General features: G+C 33.7%; 1 protein-coding gene across 6 annotated transcripts in view; it reads left to right on the forward strand.

Annotated features, from left to right (window-relative positions):
* The window catches only part of LOC129746608 (uncharacterized), a 372,164-nt gene that overhangs the window by 340,244 nt on the left and 11,508 nt on the right, over window positions 1–20,412 (forward strand). For all 6 annotated transcript variants that reach the window (XM_055740345.1, XM_055740346.1, XM_055740348.1 and 3 more), the window contains 3 exons: window positions 8,615–8,735; window positions 8,885–9,090; window positions 9,172–9,285. In XM_055740345.1, coding sequence (XP_055596320.1) covers window positions 8,615–8,735; window positions 8,885–9,090; window positions 9,172–9,285 — 441 coding nt within the window. The remainder of the gene's footprint in view (window positions 1–8,614; window positions 8,736–8,884; window positions 9,091–9,171; window positions 9,286–20,412) is intronic.

The raw sequence follows: 20,412 nt of genomic DNA on the forward strand, positions 1-20,412 counted from the left end.
CTGGTCGGTGATTTCATCAGACCAATTTGACATTTAAGCGATTTATTTTATTTTTTCTGTTTTCCTACCCTCGTTTAAAATGAGTTAAATATAATGTTTTTTTTAATTTCCTTTATAATAGTCTTTATGTATAAAAATGGAGGCGTTTTCTTTGTAACAACATCACGTATGAATGGTCGGTCGGAATGAAGTGAAATTTGGTATCTGAGGGTTTTTTGGGTCAGAGATGGTTTGTATAATAGTTTCAAGAATCTCACTTTTTATGGAAGGTGGTCCCAATACAAATTAAACTTTATTTGTTACGATTTCCATAAGAATCTATTCGCGAGCACGATGCAGTTAAGGACGTGTAGATGAAATTAAACATTTATTACGATTTATACTTTAGAAGGTAAAACGAAGTTTACCGGGTCAGCTAGTTTTATCATATTTATCGCATTCGCGACTTTATATCAAGGTTGCTGTTGGCAGACAGTTATTGAAGTCGGTGCAAATGTGACAGCTATATCTTATCCGGTGCAAATGTGTTCGATGTTTGCTCTTGGACTTGAACTCAAGAACATGGCTCAGGAGGCAACTGTCTTGCCTGAGTTATACCACACGTCCTTACCAGAAAAATCTTACTTTCCAACAGTGCGATTGGGTAGTTAACATGAGTTGAATCTCTGGAATATTGTAAAGATAATTTTTGTCAAAGTCAAAGATGAAGAATTTCCTAAGAAGATTAAGACAATGAAACAACCTTTGTCCAAAACTAAAATGTTCTTTCTCAGTTTTTGGTAGAAAAACATATTTGTTACTCACAATGGTCGAAAATTGTGAAAATTTTCTACTGAATAAAATAATCTATTAGAACACTTTAGTAGAATGTGTTGAAGTAATTTAACCGTTTTGCTATTTTTATACCAACAATCACTACGAGCATAGAATTATGCATGAATATCGAACTTGCCATAAACAAAAAACAAAATCATTTTGATAAAAATACTTTGTTTCTGTTAAAAATCTCTTAGGCTTGTTTGCAACGAATTACATTGATCAAATTTGACATAACACAATACGATGTAAAACATTAAACGGAAATCCTTCATCCCATTTTAATTTAATCTATTTGAAAATGATGTGTACACTAGGCTTGTCGTAATCGGGTAAAAAAGTATCAAACGATTTTAGGTTCCTTCCAGGCCCAAAAAGAACTGTGCAATTTTTTTGGCTCTAGGATTTGAAAAGGCTTTAGCAGAAATTGAAAGTGTGTATGAAAATTTGTATGGAAACAGTGACTTTATTATTAAAAAAAATCCTAAAGCAAGTCTTTTGAACTGAACTCAAATTCTCTAAGATGCATCTTATGACAGGCTTAAAGAACAACTTCGCCGAAGATCGTAAACCTCTAAGATGCGTCAATCAGAAGTTATGACGATTTCAAAATTGATTAAAACTAGTTTTTTTTGGCCCGGACATTGTGTCTGATAGTTACAAACCCCTCACACCTCGGAAAACGGGGGACTTATATAAATTCGATGTAAAATATGAAACAAATCAATAATTTCCCATGCGAATTCTATCAAATTTGATACCGTGAACTGGGAGAACTTTGATCAGCGGGTAACTTTGATCAGCGGGTAACTTTGATCAACATGAAATTTTTCCACAAAACCATCAATAAATAGGGGGAAGTTGTCTACTACCGGACACTTAAGGTTTTTAAGCAATAACTTCAAAAATAATTTTTTGTAAATATTGATTTGAAGAGTATCAATATTATGATCACTTAACTATATAAGAAAAAAATAATTTACAACATATTCATGTGGTAAGAGAAATCATTTCATGTTAGTTTTTACTCATTTCCAAAAGTGTTGTCTATGGCCGGACACTTCAAATTACTTCACCAAAGTTGTCACCAATGGCACAAAAACGTAGCAAAATGACTGAAATCACTTGCACAGGTCTTATAAGCATGTGTTTTCAAATACTGAGCGTTCTATGAAGTCAGTCATGAAAGTTTTTTTGACAAACCAGAATGAAACATTTGTTTGGAAAAAACTAAAGAAAAATTGTCTATGATCGGACAGCAATATTTAAAGTTTCTCAGAGGACCAAAATAGTTTCGTTATTGAATCCTTATCTTCTGCTAACTATTTGAGGGTGCTATAGCGATGAAAAAATGAAAGTTTCAAGTTGAAATCATCTATAATATTGAATTCTTGCCCGGTCATAGACAATAATTTGGTGTCCGGTCATAGAGAAATCGCATTTTTTTAAATTTTTCTAATATTCGTTTGAACTTCCGTTTTGTTATCTTATATCTACTGTAGTCAAAAGATAACCAATCAACGATGTCGTTCATGTGCAGTTCACATTTTACAAGCCGAAAAAACTGACCACAATACAAATGTAAAGTTTAGGCGATCCTCTCTGTATTTCTAACACCATATAAGGCTACTATAAACTTTGTTTTCATGGTGTTAAAACATTATTAGGGTATTGTGTTTTCGAAAAATCTATGTTGTCCGGCCATAGGCGATGTCCGGCCATAGACGCCTTCCCCATATGTTTATTTTTCAATATCTGTTTTCTGATTTCTTAATTGGAAAGCCTTTGAAAAGATTTTCAAAAAGGCAAAATTTGGTTCGATTTATGAAATTTTGCTGTTAGTAAATATGTTATTTTATTATCTTAAAACATTAATTTTTTCGACAGACACCTCTCCTGATAAAATCAAAGCATAAGAAGTAAACGAGTTTTTTAATGTGAAAGTTCACCTTTTTTGTTAATACACAGTTTAAGTGTTATATTTACTGTCATTTTCGAAACATTTTTGGTATTTGAAAATAGAAACTTTTTTTATCCAAGAGTAAGCCTGTAAAGGATACATGGCTTTACCCTAACAAATTGTTTTTTGTTTGTTTATTTTATTAAACGATCGTTTACTAACACATTGTAAAGTTTGAAGAATTAAAAAAAAGAAAATAATGGGAGGGCCTAGAGAGTGAATAAGGAAAAATTCCATTTGTTTTTGTAGTTGATATCTTTTTAAATGTTTATGATGTTTGCCTCTGTATGCGGCATCATTGTCCATCTTTAGATAATATTTTTTTGACGAAAGAAAACGTAAAAAAAGGATTTCCGCCTTAACAAAAACATTTACGTAATAAATGTTTTAGAAAAAGTCAGTAAAAGCATGTTTCTAAGTACATATGTATGTTTTTGATATCTACTGTGGGTGGAAACATGCGTTGCTTTTTAACCTGAATATAAAATGAATGGAGACATGGATCAGTTGGTACAACACCTGCTTTCCGAGTCTACGTCCATAAAATCTAGCCCAAGAACGAGCACAGTTAAAGCTTTCCAATGCTTTTCCGTAAATTTCATCGTGTTGGTAAAAAATAGTTATGACAGAAAGGTGTCAACACAAATTTGCGAGAAACAAAAAAAAGTGAATATAGCATGAAAAAATAATCAGTATTAAAATCATTTTTTTTTATCAAAGGATATTTTTTTGTTTTCACCATACTTTTTCTTGAATGTCAAGATAATATAAATTATAGGATAAAGCTTTCATCCTGCAATTCAGCTTATATTTTTTTCACAAAAAGTTTTTTTTAATGTGTATTGTATATTTTTGTTAATTCATATGTATGCAGGTTTTCAGTGATTTTTTTTTATTTTATTCTTTTACCTTGAATTATAAAAATTGTGAAAAGAATTTTCTTTTCATTGTTTTTATAAGCATAAATATATATATTTGACCTCAAAGTCTTTAAAAATCGTTTAAGGTTTGAGAACATCTTCAAATTAAAAACAAGCAATTTTACCTATCAAATCATCAATTTTCAAAATCCATTTTAGTGTGGAGTACAGAAATCGGGTCATTCTTCAGGAGACATCCACTAGCATTTCCCGAAATGTAATCTTTTCGCTATAATTTCTGCTTGTTTGGGTTCAAAAGAATTAATCAACCGTCTAAAATATGTATAATTTTACAATGTTACTTTGAATAAAGAAAATGTTCTTGGAAAACGTATTCGCTTATTCTTAACAGTTACAAAAATAAGTATGCAGTAAAGCCAAGTAGCGGACCACATAATAAAATGCATCTTGACATATTAAAAATAACTTTAAAAAATAGTATAAGAAATGATTTTTTTTCTAATTCCATCCAGTTTTGCTAACAACTTTAATATCAATATCTTGCCCCACAAAATTTGATGGAATCATTTCTGACTTGTACTCATGAAATTAAACCCATTATTTTGACATTCTTGAAGAATGAATACATATTTCATTCCAAATAGAATCAAGTGGGATCTCATAAATTGTTTAGATGAGATGATGTGCCTTCTTCAAAAAAAATTAAATTTCATCAAAATCGAATCTGAAAGATGAAACAGATGCAAAGTCCTCCGGAGAAATGCTGACTTGGGAATTGTATCGCAAAATTTTAGAATATCTTTTCCGAAGGAATAAGTAATCACTTTGTATATCACCCTTGAATTAAAAAATTTTTCACTCCGTGGGAATGTTTCCCGAAAATTGCTGCCACACTTTCCATTGAAGTGATCAATGTTTCAATAGGCGATTCAGAAGCGTGGGACTTCTGCTGGCAGTCTCACTTTCTTATCTTTTTTCACATTATATTTATTATTTGATTTTAAAGCTTTTTTTTTTCGCTGAAAAAGTCACAAGGTTCAGTCCTATGATACCATACCATTTTAGGAATCAATTTTACATTTTTGTTTCTCCAAAATCGCAAAACCTCATGTGCTTAGTAACTAAAATTCTGTACATTTTCAGTTCCAACCTTAAACCTAATTGTCGATTAGTTGTCGGTTTTCTTAAACCCGCTTTAGACGTGTTTTGTATTACATTTTCTTCATTAAAAAAAATAAATGAAATCCAAAGTAGGGGAAAATTTAAGACCTAAATTTCAACAGCCATTTTAGATCGATTTTAAATTTTATAAAAATAGATCCATTTCCAGTTTTCTCATGTTAAAGTTTTCTTAGATGTAGTTTTTGACAACTGCTTGTCAAACAGTTGCCATAAGTAAGGATTGTTAGGTTGACATATTGTGAATCATTATGCGCAAAAAATAAGTTAAAATAAGTATTGGCTTGGGTTTAAAGCCAATTGAAGTTAACCCCGACTAAAGAAATTGTTAAGAAGGTTAATGAGATTCAAATTTTTAATTATTTCTTCATAATGTAAAAAATTGAAACGAGATTTTAATAAAAAATAAAAATTAATTTGAAACATAGGGAATAAACTGTGCTTTTTCTTATGATTACCATCAAATTGATTTCATTTCAAAATTGATACACTTTTAATTGCAAGTCCCGATTTTGACAAAAAGCTTGATTAATACAATTAATCTAGATAGCTAATTTCAATTAAGAAAATGCATTTAAATTTGAGAATGCAAAACACAAAACCCCCAACTAACATTTTTCCCTAACTATTCGATTTTTTCCATCTTTCATTTTATTTCAATCGGGTATTAAAGTTTTTGTAAATAGCTTACAAATTAAGAGATATATCAATAGATTCAGAATTTAAAGAATTTCATTGTAATATTAAAAATTTATTTCTCGATACAAAACAGTCATTGGTATGTGACTGATTGAAGTCGTGACGTCTTCAAATTTAAATTTTTTTGTTCTGAAAATTTCACATTTCCGATTCATACGTTCTCAATAAACAATATAACGGAATTAGTCATGATTCTATGTGAAGTTTTGACAAAATAACTTTAAGAAAAGTGTTTTTCATGCAAAAAAATCAATCCAAAAAATTAAAAACCTGAGTTATAAAAATCGAACTTCAAAAGATCAATCCAAGATCAACCAATCCCAGTCATAAGCATTCTACTTTGAATTTTAAAATTAGCTGAAATACCAAATATTATATAAGAGAATATAAAAAAAATATCATTTAAAAAATTTATTCAAATGAATCAAACGCAATCGAAGGAGTAAAAAACTGATAAAAGATACATCGGGGAACGGTGAACTTTTTTGGTAAATATTTTCGATGGAGAATAAGAGCTTCGTTTGCACTTGCCGGTAATTGCTCTGGTGTACTTTACAAAATATTATAAAATCATAACTCAGATTTTTTTTTGAATTCATTATCAGCCATTATTGAACAATTAGTTATGAATTTCAAAAATGACTAATATTATAAAATTTGTATGTTTGTGATCGCTTGAAAATTGAATAACACAATGCCATTACTCATAATATGAAAAATCATTTTTGGAATGGTGTTTCCGAATTCGGTTGAATTTCGAGATTCACACTAATCGTATCGTCAATGTTTTGTCCCGATCATTCACACGATGATAATTAAAATTAATAAGTTATAAGAACAGCTATTTTGGAATTTATGTTTTAATAACTGTTTCGAAAGATTTATTGGTCATGAGTTCGAATATTCCGTAGGATCGTGGCTATCACCTCTCGTTTTGGTGCTATGACTCACAAATTTTTAAAATTTTGCAATTTGTACTGAACGACAGCTAAATGAGAACTTAAAACTGGTATCCTCATTTTATGAAGAATCGAGTTTTGGCCAAGATTTTCTGAAATAAGAGATACAATGGAAATTTTTTTGAAAATTCAATTGAAAATGATGGCGTTTAAAAATTTATTACATTAAAATTTTTAGTTTATTTACTATTTATGTAGAAGACTGTGAAACGATTAGTTTTCGAAAATATCTGAGATTCATTTTAGTTTAAGATTCCATTGAAAATTGGTAAAATTTCTGTATTATCGTAGAACTGTGAAAAAAAATATCAAAGAGAAAACTTATGTAACTTTTTTTCAGATGTCAAAATTACTCGCCGTCATCGAGCATGTTGATCATTTATTCATATCCATTATTTTCAATGTCTTTGTTTCATTTTACAGATTTTTCAAAAAACAAAAGCTCAAATTTTTAAACACTTCCAAATCACTCAAAATCAGCTCTTAAATTTTTTGCACCAATGTGTTTTTTGTTGCCTTATGCTATCAGAAATTGATTTCCTTTTTCATATTTTTTTTAATTATTTCTTAAAATTGTGAATATTGTGCTCTTTGAAGAATCAAATTACTTTTTACATTCACACTAATTTGTTACTTTTCCCAACAATTATTTTTTTTCAATTTAATAAAAATGAAATGATTAATCTTTCAACGTCAAAAAACATTTTTCTCTGAATTATTTCATATTAAAGACATAAATGTATGAATAACTTTGTTGAAGACTTCAAATCGCCTTAATTTAAGCATGAAAAATATTTAAGATTAATTAAGGTTCCATTTTTTTCAATTTCTTTTTTGTAATATTCGTTGAAATTTCCGTATTTTACAGATCGGGGGAAACCAAACAAATTGAAATCATTTCAAACTTATTTTCAAATAATTCGAAATTACGTGCTTTCTTTAAGAAAGTTGACGTTTGAGATTAAACCTCAATTTTGCCGAAAAAAATGCACAAATGTTTCAAGAACTTTTACGTTATTTGCTAAAATTGAATTAATGAAAACAAAAATGTCATCTATTTGGATTCAGCGCTCTTGAAGTAGTCTTAATCAGTTCTCAAATTTTTTGCGCCTCAGAAAAATGTGAATTCTGTTGCCTTACGTCATCATTCCAAATCTGCTCAGATTTATTCCGGTGATCATTTTAATCTATATTTAAAACGAACAGCTAAACCTAATAGAAAATCGATCGTAAGTTGTTCTGTATATTTTACTGGAATAATTATTTTTAAACATTTTGTTTACACTTCTTCTTGAAGGTAAATATTTTAAACGTGCGACATAGCACAGGCTAGAAAATAAAAAATCTTCAACCTATATTCAGACCGTTTTTGGCATCATTAGATTTTGGCAACATTCGATTGAAGCCCATTTGCCAAATTCCAACTGTTTTTACATTTTCGCTTTTATCGCTCTCATCACTGCATTGTTCAAGACTTGAAGTTTTCTTCACGGTCATGAATTTGAGCTCCACTAAACGACAGTCTAATAGACGATTATTAGACAGCACTAATAGTTTAAATTCTCAAAGGTCAATTGCAATTACTACTCAGTGGTGAAAGCATAAATCAATGACGATGCAGTGATTGACTGACAACAGCTACAACAACGATCATGCCCTAACCGAGAGCCACCAATTTTCCACTCACGCTTGTGGGAAATGGAAAACTTTCTTCTGAAATCGAAAAACCATACCAAAATTTTCTACTCGTGACGAGTCTCAAATCGTTGATGCTATTGGACCCTAGAGGGGAGCAAAAATCACGGGCTTCATCTTTATTTATCCATTTGGCTGCTGCCTTTATCATTATTGGAAGCATAAATTTTACGTAAATAACTTCCGCTTAGATTGGTTACTGATTGGTTTTGACTGCCTAGGGGAGGCGTTCCGATTAGGCGGCTAAGTAGATATCACGACTAGACATGAGCAACAAGTCATTCGATTTGGGTTGATTTCAGAGATTTTGATTTTAATAATTGCCTTAGATACAAAATGATATTTTCCGGAAAACAGTGTTATTTTTTTATATATTTTTTATATTCGGGTTGGTTTTAACATGGCTTTGTTTCTTTTCGTTGCAGTGACATCTCGTACTGTTCGTACCAGATGGCACCGAGTGCGGGAAAGAGCCCTCCTGGGGCCACACAAATCGGTCCACCGGATTTGAACGAGATGACCCTCGGATGGAACTCAAATATCAAGGTAAATTTATAGTTACCATGAATGCATGAAGATACTCAAATTAAAAACAATTAAAATCAAAATGAAAATTTTACTTAACACAACATTATTGATTAATGTTTAATGACAACGCTAATATTTCTCTTATTTAAAACTTTAAAAACCTACAGCAGGAGAACCAAAGACCACCGGTATTCAATCCGGAGGACTACGTTATTTCCCTGAAAAAATATGGCCGCCGAGGAACAAATGGAAACTTCAAATCCATCTATGACACAACCGGTGATCCGGATCCAAAATCCGACAAAGTCCAGCAACAACAGCTTGCAGAAGCCATGCGGTCGCATACTCTACCACACAAAAATTCAGAATACCGGTAAGATTTCGATTTATTTAAAAAAAAACTATTTGAAATTTTGCCATAGTCAATCCATTAATCGTGACATCCATTCGACAGGTCCCCAATTCCGGCCCCACCGGAGATGGACAGCGAAATGACCCTTCGACAGTTTGGCTCGGTAACCGATTTACTCACCAAATTGAGGGCAGATTTGAGAGCATCGTTTCCAAGGTAAGAACTTTAACCCATTAGTGTACCCATCACTTTCTCCACGATTTTTTTTTGTCAGACTGAAAAGGTCTCCAAGAAGAAAGTGTTGTCGTACCGGATGAACCATTAGGGCTTTTTTGCACTCGTAGTTTGTGCCACTCTGACCACGGCGAGTGATTAGAGATAATCGATTTGCTGCCATCTTCAAATTTTGCTGAACTTACAAAGGCGTAGTAAAGAAGCGCCTCAACTCTTTTTTTTTCAACAATCACATTGCAATGACGGTTGCTAGCTTCCCAAATGTGGAAGTCATCATGCTTGTGAGTGATTTTTTTTCCTCAAGGAACGAAGAAGTGTCTCGCTTGAAGCAAAATCTAAAACTAATGTTCACTTCAGGTTACAATGACCTGATGAATGGCAACTTACGAACAGCAAGCACTTAAAATTGTTTTCATCAACTTGAAAAAGTGAAAATCGCTTGAAGTCGAGAAAGCATTCAAGTTCGATTGAAACAAACTGAAAGTTTTTAGTAAAAGTTCTCAGTTCAATTTTGGGACCAAAAATTGAAAAAGGAAATTGTTGTTAAGAAATAAGAAGTTTTTAGTATTAGGGGAGATGAGGGCATAACGAGCACCCGAGGCATAATGAGAACTACGCTTTTCTACGAAAGTGGTATTTTCTTAAATAAATTTTCATGAGGATTTGTTTCGTACTTCCTATAGTATTAATTTTTCACAAAAACAGGAATCTCCTTATCATCTTTACAGAGATATTTAAAAAAAAACTAGCTTGGTTCTAAAGTTACGAAAATATTATAATTTTTGAGCACCACGAAATAAGCTCTTATGATCTTAAAATAACCTTGATCAATAATGTACGCACTGCAACATGATGTACACATTGTTTCTCAATTTTTACCGTCATAAAATTTTTGATTTTTCACTTTTATCAATTTTAAAACACGTTTTTACTTAAATTTGTTGACTAGGGGCATATAGAGCACCATATTATCGAGGCATAATGAGCATTTTCTGCCGTAGAATCTAGCAGCGAATTAAAATTGATTTAAAGCGCCACACCTTGACTAGTTTTCATCCGACAATTTAGCCTATTGGTAAGGTGTCGGAGAGGTAATCAAAAGACTAGAGTTAGATTTCTATTCGAGGTGATTTTTTTTCCATTCACAATTCATGATCAATTTTTTTATTGTTACATTATACGGCTAGTAGCATCATCCTCCGAACAAAGCACTTAATGTATGAGCGTGCGTGAATTGTTGGTATTCTACAAACAGACCTAGATTATTTTGTTATTGCTTTGTTTGATGAATCTACGACTCACCTGACTTCATCGAATTGAATTCGCTGCTAGATTCCCCGGCAAAAACGCACATCTTGCTCTGATTAATGGTGCTCATACTGCCTCAGGGGGGGTTCTCATTATGCCTCCACAGTGGCTGGTTTTCAGCTTTTGGCAAAATTTTTTAAAATGCATTTTTTAACGTTTTCATCTAGTTTTTCACGTTTCAGCCCGTTAGGGAATAGGCTTTTCAAGTGTCTGAACACGAAACAATAATGTAACCTCCATATTATAGCTATTTTCTATGTTTAAATAACCGTTTTCCTTAAGGTGGCCATTATGCCCCCATCTCCCCTAAATAATGAAAAATGAATAATTTGGTTTGTCAATCCAGCTGAAAACAGAAATATTGGAATAAATGGATTTGAACTTAAAAGTTTTACTTTCCGACGCTATTTTTAATCCTTGAAAATATTATTTCGTAAATATTTAGAATAGTTCAGCCTTTTCTTTCAGTATAAAGGGTGATACGGTCAAAATTTGGTCAAAGGAAAACGCGTGTAAATCGGTGAAATCGTTTATTTAAAAAATCAAATTAAATTTTTTTTTTCAACTTTAATAAGTATAAAATTCAGGAAAAATATTCAGTTAGGCTTCCGCTTTTCCAAATCCGAATTGCCGGGCCTTACGCTTAACCCCTGCCATCAGATTTTGTACAGCCACCTTGTCCACCTTCTTCGCCGCAGAAAGCCAGTTTGCCTTGAACTGCTGCTCGTCCTTAGCAGTTTTTTTTGGTCTTCTTTAGGTTCCGCTTGACAATAGCCCAGTATTTCTCAATTGGGCCTCTGGCGTGTTGGGAGGATTCTTGTCCTTGGGAACCACCTGCACGTTGCTGGCGGCGTAGTGGCAAGATGCCAAATCCGACCAAAACAGTACGGAACAACCGTGTTTCTTCAGGAAAGGCAGCAAACTTTTATTCAAACACTCTTTCACGTAAATTTCTTGGTTGACAGTCCCGGAAGCTATGAAAATGCTGCTTTTCAAGCCACAGGTACAGATGGCTTGTCAAACCAGGTATTTCTTCACGAACTTTGAAAGTTTCATGTGCTTGAAAATATCTGCTACCTTTCCCCTTCCTTTTGCTATATAAAACTCCTGTCCCGGAAGCTGCTTGTAGTCGGCTTTGACGTAGGTTTCGTCGTCCATTACCATGCAGTCAAACTTCGTCAGCATCGTCGTGTACAGCCTCCGGGATCGCGATTTGGCCGTCGTATTTTGTTTATTATCGCGATTTGGAGTCACTACCTTCTTGTAAGTCGATAGTTCGGCTCGTTTTTGGCTCGATGCACGGTTGTAGACGATACACCCAGCTTATTTGCGGCATCTCGGAGAGAGAGGTTAGGGTTTTGCTTGAAACTACCGGCAACTCTCTTTGTCGTCTCAGCGGCTTCCGGTTTTCGATTTCCCCCCGATCCAGAATTCCTGGCTGTCGACAATCGTTCCCCAAACACTTTAATTACATTTGTAACGGTTGATTTGGCAACTTTTAGCAATTTTGCTAGCTTTGCGTGCGAGTAGCTCGGATTTTCGCGATGCGCGAGAAAAATTTTGATACGCTGCTCTTCTTCCTTGGACGGCATTTGGACAACCGAAGAGTGAATTCCAAAATCAAAATAGGAGCAACATTCTACACACACACACCTCCAAAATGAAGGGTGTTCAGGTTTTTTAAATGCAGAATTGAAAGAAATACGTCAAGTTGATATTGACCAAATTTTGACCGTATCACCCTTTAAGTCAACAAGACCAAATTTATGAAATTATGATCAGTGCACAGTAGTCAAAAATGTGAAAAACGTGATCGTTGCTTAAAACTTTTTTGTTTTGCATTTTATCTTCTAGATGTCTGCGAAGATGTTCTACAATAGAATGAGCTCTATACGAAAAGTGAGATAAATAATCTGATTTCTAAACCGTATGTCAAATCTTTTTGCTGTCTTCAACAAACTTATTTCAAATGCAAAATCATGAAACTTTATCTCGAACGTCGAGTTTCTCAAAGATGTACACCAAAAAATCAGCCAATCAAGAGTTCCCATATTTCAACGTCATTGGCATAAGATGTGAAAGCCAGCGACGATGATCCGATATGAGACCGCCAGCATTAACCTCCCAGCGCAACCGGATTTGGCTCTGGATCCGTCCGAATGAAAAACGACTTTCGGGTTTCGAGTTATTCCATATGTAGGTGTGCTTGAGAATGAGTGCAATGTTTACATGCAGCTGTCATTTTGTTCTCCCTTCTGGATTACTTCACTCGGTTCTTCACATCCGTATTGCCTTTTTTCGTGTCCGGACTGCACTGGACAGCAGATAGTACGATTTTTCTTGGCTGAGAGGTTCAAAATCGCGGCAATAATCATTTTTCCGATCATTTATTCAACTGTTTTGCTTTTAGCCACAAACAGCTGTTTAATGTTTTGACAACAACGTTGAAAGTATTGGCGAATTTCTCGCAAAACTGACTTTCTTCTCAGGGTGACTCTGTCCGTTTTTCGAGCGAAACTAGGTTGCCTCCAAGGTTATTAGATCATAAGGTTCTCTGATTTTGTCAGTAAGTAGGCGAGGAGAGCACGATGAGGTTCAGTCAATTTGTTTATAACATCGGAAAATTTGTTCGAGCTGAGGGATTTGTTGGTAAACAAACTCCACGTACTCCATAGTAGCCAAATCAAAATGGCTGAATCGGGAGTTTTACATATCGTTACACCTTCTATATATACACACCTTGGTTGTCTCTAGAGCAATAAATGAGCACGATGACAGCAGTTAGAGTGAACCTAGGTTGCCCCTGGTTTGCCTTCAGGTGAAAAAAAATACAATATAAGGGAAACAAAAAAAACGTTTTCATGTTCCTCTTTATCCCATCACAAGAAAAGCAAAAAACAGTTTCTCGTTTCCAATTCCCTTTCCCATTATAAGACAATACTACACCCATTCATCCGGCCAAACGCGAGAAACTATCAAGGAATATTTAAAGAAGGTAGTGCCAAGGCAGCCCTACTCTAGTATTGGTATAGGCTGATACGTCACAATCACGAAAAATCTGTTAATTTACTAGGAAACTTTTCTTTTTCAATGATAATTCAACGAATCTGCTGGAAATTTTCCACTTTGAAAACATGCTATTGTAGGAGGATTCTTGCTCTTCAAGATGGGTACAAAAAAAAGTTGCATTTTTGAATATTTTTTCTATAAAATAGACGATCGAAGTTCGAAAAAAATGTGGATTTTCACCACTGAAATTAGCAAAACTTTAAAATAAGTTCAAAGTCTTCCATGAAAGAGTTCAAGTTAGTGCAGTTTAAGCTCCTCATTACAATAAAGTGACTAAAACACAATTTTATATACAAAAACACAATCTTTTATTGGCACTTTAGTAAACTGAGTTAACATTCATTTATTGATGTTAATTGTTCTACATTAGAATTGTATATGGTAAACCGGTTGGATTAAAATCATGACAATCAGTAAAACACTCAATATCAACCACCTGGACCTTTTTGAAGTTGATATTTTCTTCATTTGTGCACATTTTAGCTTCAAGGCGACATTGCATTCATTCATAAATTAAGAAAAAAAAACATAATGCAATCTTCAAAGGACCAAAAAACTTCATAACATGGTAAAATAGAGGCCTTACAACAAAATCAAAATTAAATTACACTGGCCGTCCGATTAGCAAGATAAAGATAGAATATATTAGTTTGATCCTATTCGATGGCAATTGTTTTCTCATTTTCTTGTTTTTGGGAAGAATTATCCAATAGGACGAAAATCCCATAAAATATTATCTCGAGTCTAAATGCCAGTAACGGGAAAGCAATCATACTATCTTTGGCACAATGCACATTTCAGCGCATTTTCGGAACATAAATAGCTTCGAAAAGATTTGAAATTTTGCAACCTTTTCTTTGGGTGAAAAATTTTTGGTGCAGATTCCTTAGATACAGTAAAAAGATTTTCAAGATAACTGATTTAATTTTTATTTATGCAGACTATAATTAAAATATTACTTAAAATGAGATTTCCAACTATTTTAAATGTTTTCGTGCAAAATCAAATATCTTACTCAAAATCAAAATACATAAATGATTTTAAAAATTAAGTTTTTTCTGTTCCACTCTGATTTGATAAAAAAAAAGCATGGAGTTGCACTATTTTTCAATGCACTACATTTTATGAAGGATTGTAAGCTAGACACACCTGAGTATCAATTCAAAAATCAAAATAGAATTTCATTGTGCAATACTAATTTTTGAAAAATTCAAAAATTTTAGTGTTCAACATCAAAATAATTTGAATTTCTTTCAATTAGAAATTAAAAACAAATTGATTGTTTTTTTTAACGTATAATCTATATCTCACCTTTTGTGTTCTTCATGAAGGGATTTCGTTGATTTGTAGGTAGATCACAAGAAAACAGTGTTAAGATTTTTAAACTATTTACAAAGTTGTTTATGATGTTTTGAAAACTTTTTTATTTTTTCAACTTAACCCCAAGTACGGCAAAATTAATGCAAAACAAATCTAATATATAAAGATGAGTTGGACTATATATGTTTGTTTGTTTGTATGCACCTTATACAAATCGACACCGCTAAACCGATCAGCCTGAAATTTGGTACAGAGATGTATTTGGACCAGGGTGTGGTTTTAGTGATAGTTCTGAGCCCCTCCCACCTAAGAAAAGGGACCCTCCCATACAACTTTCGTTTTTATTGCCACAAATCAAAAGTCATGGCACCCATTTGGCAGCCGATTTTCGTTTCTTTTGGCGGGGTTTTTTTTTCACCATCATTATGGGGCGAGCATTAGCAACGACCATTCAAAGTTCACGTGTACTGGAAAGCAAATCAAAGCTTGCTGATCATTGAAAATTTGAAAGGGGGAATTTTGGCGGGTATTTTTATTCCTTCTTCTGTTTTAAGCACGTGGTACTGGTAGGAGGTATTTGAATGCAATAATTAGCCTACATTTTTGATTGAAAAATACAACTAGCCTGTTAGAAATATATTGAATAGAATTGTAGTGATTTTCAAAGTGCTCCTTACCGCCGCTGGGGTGCTTTGAAGGTTTACATAAATATAAAGTGAACTGAACAGTGAACAGTGAATTGACTTCTTCAGCTGAACCGATTTTCATACATTCCAGTTTTTATGAACCAACTACTGTCGAATTTTTAAATCTCTCATAGAGAATAAAAAATAATAAGATTCAGAGTTATAAGTTGAAGGCCTCGATTTAAACGCTTTAATAGCCGTCATGTAATTTAAACGGGAGATTAGAAAATTGATCGTGTATTATCTGGAAAAACTTTTGGTTCCGTTGGAAACAAATCCATTACATGAAACTTTTATTAATTAAATCTGAGGTTTTCAGTTTTATGCAGTTCTATTTCTTTGGCCAATTTATAACTTTTGAGTCAATTTGTTCAATTCTACCATCCAATTTAGATAAAACTTATAGTAGAACCGTTTAGTACTGCGAATTTTAACAAATGAACTTTAAAATTGATCACACTTCACAAGCATTAATGGGATGAATGTCCAAGAATATATAAACATAAACATATAAAATTAGAATGGTTACTTCGGTTCAGAGGTGGTTTGTATCCAAAAACTTCAAAAAACTAAATGTAGAACTTTCACATTTAAGACCAAGTACTCATAAAACATTGTGAAATTAAAAAGCGAAAAAAGAACACAAATAGTTTGAAACATGCAATGTGAGTCTTCAACATGGTTTAACCAGATTCCGATGTTTGTTTAGAAATTTCAAAGTAGATAAAGGTCTAATATACCATTGTACAGGGAGATCATCCGTCTTGAAAAGTGGAATGAGATTTTTATTAGAGGCAGGATGGGAAAGATATCAAAACAATTTGATCATTTGAAGATAACAAATAAAAGTCCATATCTTATCAAGCTTCCTAAAAAATGGTGGATGAAAAAACTGTTTATCGTGATGAATAAGCTTTCAAGGGAAATTATTTTGTATGTCTTTTAATTTAAAGCTCATACCTTTAAGTTTTCTATAATATAAAAAAAGACATACACCGTCTTAGCCGATTTAGGCTTTACAGACTGGATAAATGACATGGACAACTTAAGATGAACATTTAACACCCAGTACCGAGATGGGAATCGAACCCATGTCATCAGTGGACCAGCGATTACCGTCTTAGCACGCTAACCACTCGACCACCGAGCCGTACATGAAAACGATAAACACAGTGAATAAACTCAATAAAAAACTGAACAATTGCCAAAGATGCGCAAAATTGCTTATAATGATATAGTTTAATATAAAAAATTTTAAAGTCAAACGACTCATTTTGATTTATGTTTTATGTGAACCCGAGCATAGCCGGGTAAAATCAGCTAGTAATAAATACAAATCAACTTGGAAACGGTATTTCATTATTTTCTTTATTTTCTTCACTACTGTTACCACTGTTCAAAAGTAAAAGAGCTCAAGACACAGGGTTGATATTTATTTAGTTTCCTTTGAAAACTTTTCAAGTTTCTGTAGAAAGTGCAATTTCTATGATCGAATTTATTGGAAATGAGTTCATCAGGAATGGTTAGATTGTCAGAGAAGTTAAAGAAAATGTAAAAAAATAACTGGAAAGGTCGATAAAGTAACTGGCTGCACTGTGCTGGATTTGAACCCACAATTTCTGGCTTTCTAGGCCAACGCATTACCAACTATGCTACAGGAGTCTGTAGTATACCCAGTGAATTCGTGAGTAGCACGATACTGGATGATCAAATTGTATTGTCCAGGTAGAAAATGACTTCTTAATGTATTTTTTATCCTGGAATCGATATTGTTGACCAAATCATCCTCGTTTTTAATGAATTCATTCCAAACATTTTTTTCAAACTAATCTACCTTCATTTTGTGCTTATTGATATTTTGACTTATAAAGCATGGACCACTACAAATCTGGACGCGTTAAAACGGGTCTATCTCGGAGCTATGTAAACGAAAAAAAAAGTTTTATATTCAAAATGTAGGATTTTTATTGCACTTCAAAGGAAAAATAAGGAAAAAAAAATATTACGATGTTTTTTTTGATAAAATTTCGAACTTCTCGCCTAGAACCACTCATCAAAGTTTGGACACCCTATTCACTGACCTCAGCGGCCATTTTGTTCCACAATCTCTTCATCTCTGTTGTTCCCGAGTCATCCTACCATTCTTCTTCATCTTCTGCTTGACAATTGCCCAAAATTTTTCGATGGGGCGGAATTGAGGGCAGTTGAGTGGGTTGATGTCCTTTTCAACAAAATCCACCCGTTGGCCCAATACCACTGTAGTACCTTCTAGCTGTAGTGGCAGCATGCCAAATCTGGCGAAAACTTTACTGGTCTTTTGTGAGATCTATTGTTCGAAAAAAAACATTTTTTAAGGCACTCCTCCTTGCACATTTCGGAGTCCATGGTCTTTTTTTCACAAAAACCGGGGTTTTTCGTCCGCAGCTGCAAATACCTTGCCAGATCAAACATTTTCTTGCCAACTTATCGTCCAAAACGAATTTGAACTTGGCGGGGACATCACCCCGACCAGTGCAGTGCACCACTGCAGTGGCTTTATAAAATTTTTGGCCAGAAAGCTGCCCAAAATCCATCTTCGCGAACGTTTCGTCATCCATGAGGATGCATCCGTCGTACTTCGTTGGAATTTCCGAGCACGTCCTTTGGCTACTAAATTCTGCTTCAATGTCCGGTTTGGTTGCTTATTGGCCCGATAGGATCGTGTTCCTTCGCGAAGACTAATCCCTCTGACGGTATACCGGTCGACGTTGAATTTCTTGGCGATGTCGTAGTCCGACTACCCTGTGTTTGCCTTAATCGTTCTCAACACCTTCAAATGCAGTTTCTGATTCTTAGGTCCACTATCAAGCTTGGTATGAACCTGCCGATCGATAGTATGCATCTCACGTTTGAGAACGCTTGAGAACGCTGCACACGGTTGACTTGAGCATTTTTAACGATTTCGCGATTTTTTAACTCGACCACGTCGGTTTTTAACGTGAGTGTCCAAATTTTATTTTCGTCTCGCGGCTTCCATCACGTGTAACTTTTTTGAAACGAAACGAATCGTAATGAAATTTTCAGCACTGATAGAGGAAACATTTCCGAACAAAATACTGTCAAAACATTCCAGATCCAACAACTAGGAGCGTAATGGTATGATAAACAGTGCGTCCAGATTCATGTTGATCCATGCTTTAATTTTGTATGGAGAACCTCCTTTCATAAAAAGTGAGATTCTTGAAACTATTATACAAACCATCTCTGACCCAAAAAACCCTCTGATACCAAATTTCACTTAATTCAGACCGACCATTCATACGTGATGATGTTACAAAGAAAACGCCTCCATTTTTATATATAAGATTTCTTAAAATCTGAGGAAATCACCAAATATAGTTTGACACATGTAAAATCGTTCCGTATTGTTAACTCAAAATCGGTCATTTTTGCACTTGTACTCCTTATTACCTGAGAACCTAAATTGTAAAAAATATGCAAATTGAAAAGTTTTTGTTGGTTCCTCCAATATTAAAAAAAACACCGGAAGCAATTATAAATATTATAGAATATATGAAAGGAAACAACAGTTTTCAAAAATTCCATCGTTGGCACTTTATTTGTAGATTTGTCTTTAAAAATACGACTATTTAAAAAAAATATTTCTTTCCTTTAAAGTTTTAATAATTCGACTGAAATATTGAAACACGTTCACTTATCATAAAAGCTTCAATTGTTTCTTACTAAGCTATAGCTTAGGTTATAACCAAATATTGTTTGGTCGTCTTCAATTTAACAGAAAACCCAATATTTTTGATAGTCTTGCGTGGACTGAAATATATCATATATTTTGTATCAAAATCTTAAAAATCGGTATGAAATCGGTATGTTTTACCAAAAATAAGATCGGTATATACAGATTCTTGGTCGAAAATGTGCTCAAAAATAGGTATAAATAACCATAAATCGGTACATGTGGCATCGCTGGCCGTGCGTGTCTGACTCGGCCGCTCTCGCAGATTCCGTCGACGAGGACGAGTGGAAAACACACTTCCCGGCAATGTTAAACAAACCGTATGGTGCACATCTCTCAGATTTCCCCTTTTTTGACAGATTTAAGCTTTTTTTCTTCAGATTTCAGCTTTCATCTCCTATGCTCTCAAGGCAAAAAAAGCTTAAATCTGAGGAAGAAAAGCTTAAAAACGAGATTCACTAACACTTAGTTAAAAGATGTTGGTCACACTATACATAGACAAATCCTGTATCGTTGCCGGGACCTGGAAAAACATTAAGCGAGCCGAGCGAGCGTGTTAATGTTTTAAGAGAGTGTGCGCCAACGGCCAGAACGGAAACGATGAAGAGTTTCGCTTAAGAGCAGTGCTGCTAATTTTTTGAAAGTACCGATGATATTGACTGCGATTTTTTATCAGTGTAGAATGCTTAAACTAAAATAAATAAAACAGAAACGTCAAAAAATATAAAAGCTTCTGATCGGCTCAGCCATTCTTTAATAATCATTCAGTAATAACCCAGACAACCATTTGGTGGGTATTTCGAATTTGCAATACAAATATACGTACAAATTTACGTGTAAACATATCGTATATAATGCAGCAAAACTAGTATATACGTATCATTTTGGAGGCCATATAGGTACATTAGCACACATATTCTTGATTTGGATTGAATCGTCGTAATAAAATCATGCAATGTATTTAAATGCGATAAAGAATATACATGGGCCGCA

This window comes from Uranotaenia lowii, chromosome 2, assembly GCF_029784155.1.
Source record: "Uranotaenia lowii strain MFRU-FL chromosome 2, ASM2978415v1, whole genome shotgun sequence".
Classification (NCBI taxonomy): domain Eukaryota; kingdom Metazoa; phylum Arthropoda; class Insecta; order Diptera; family Culicidae; genus Uranotaenia; species Uranotaenia lowii.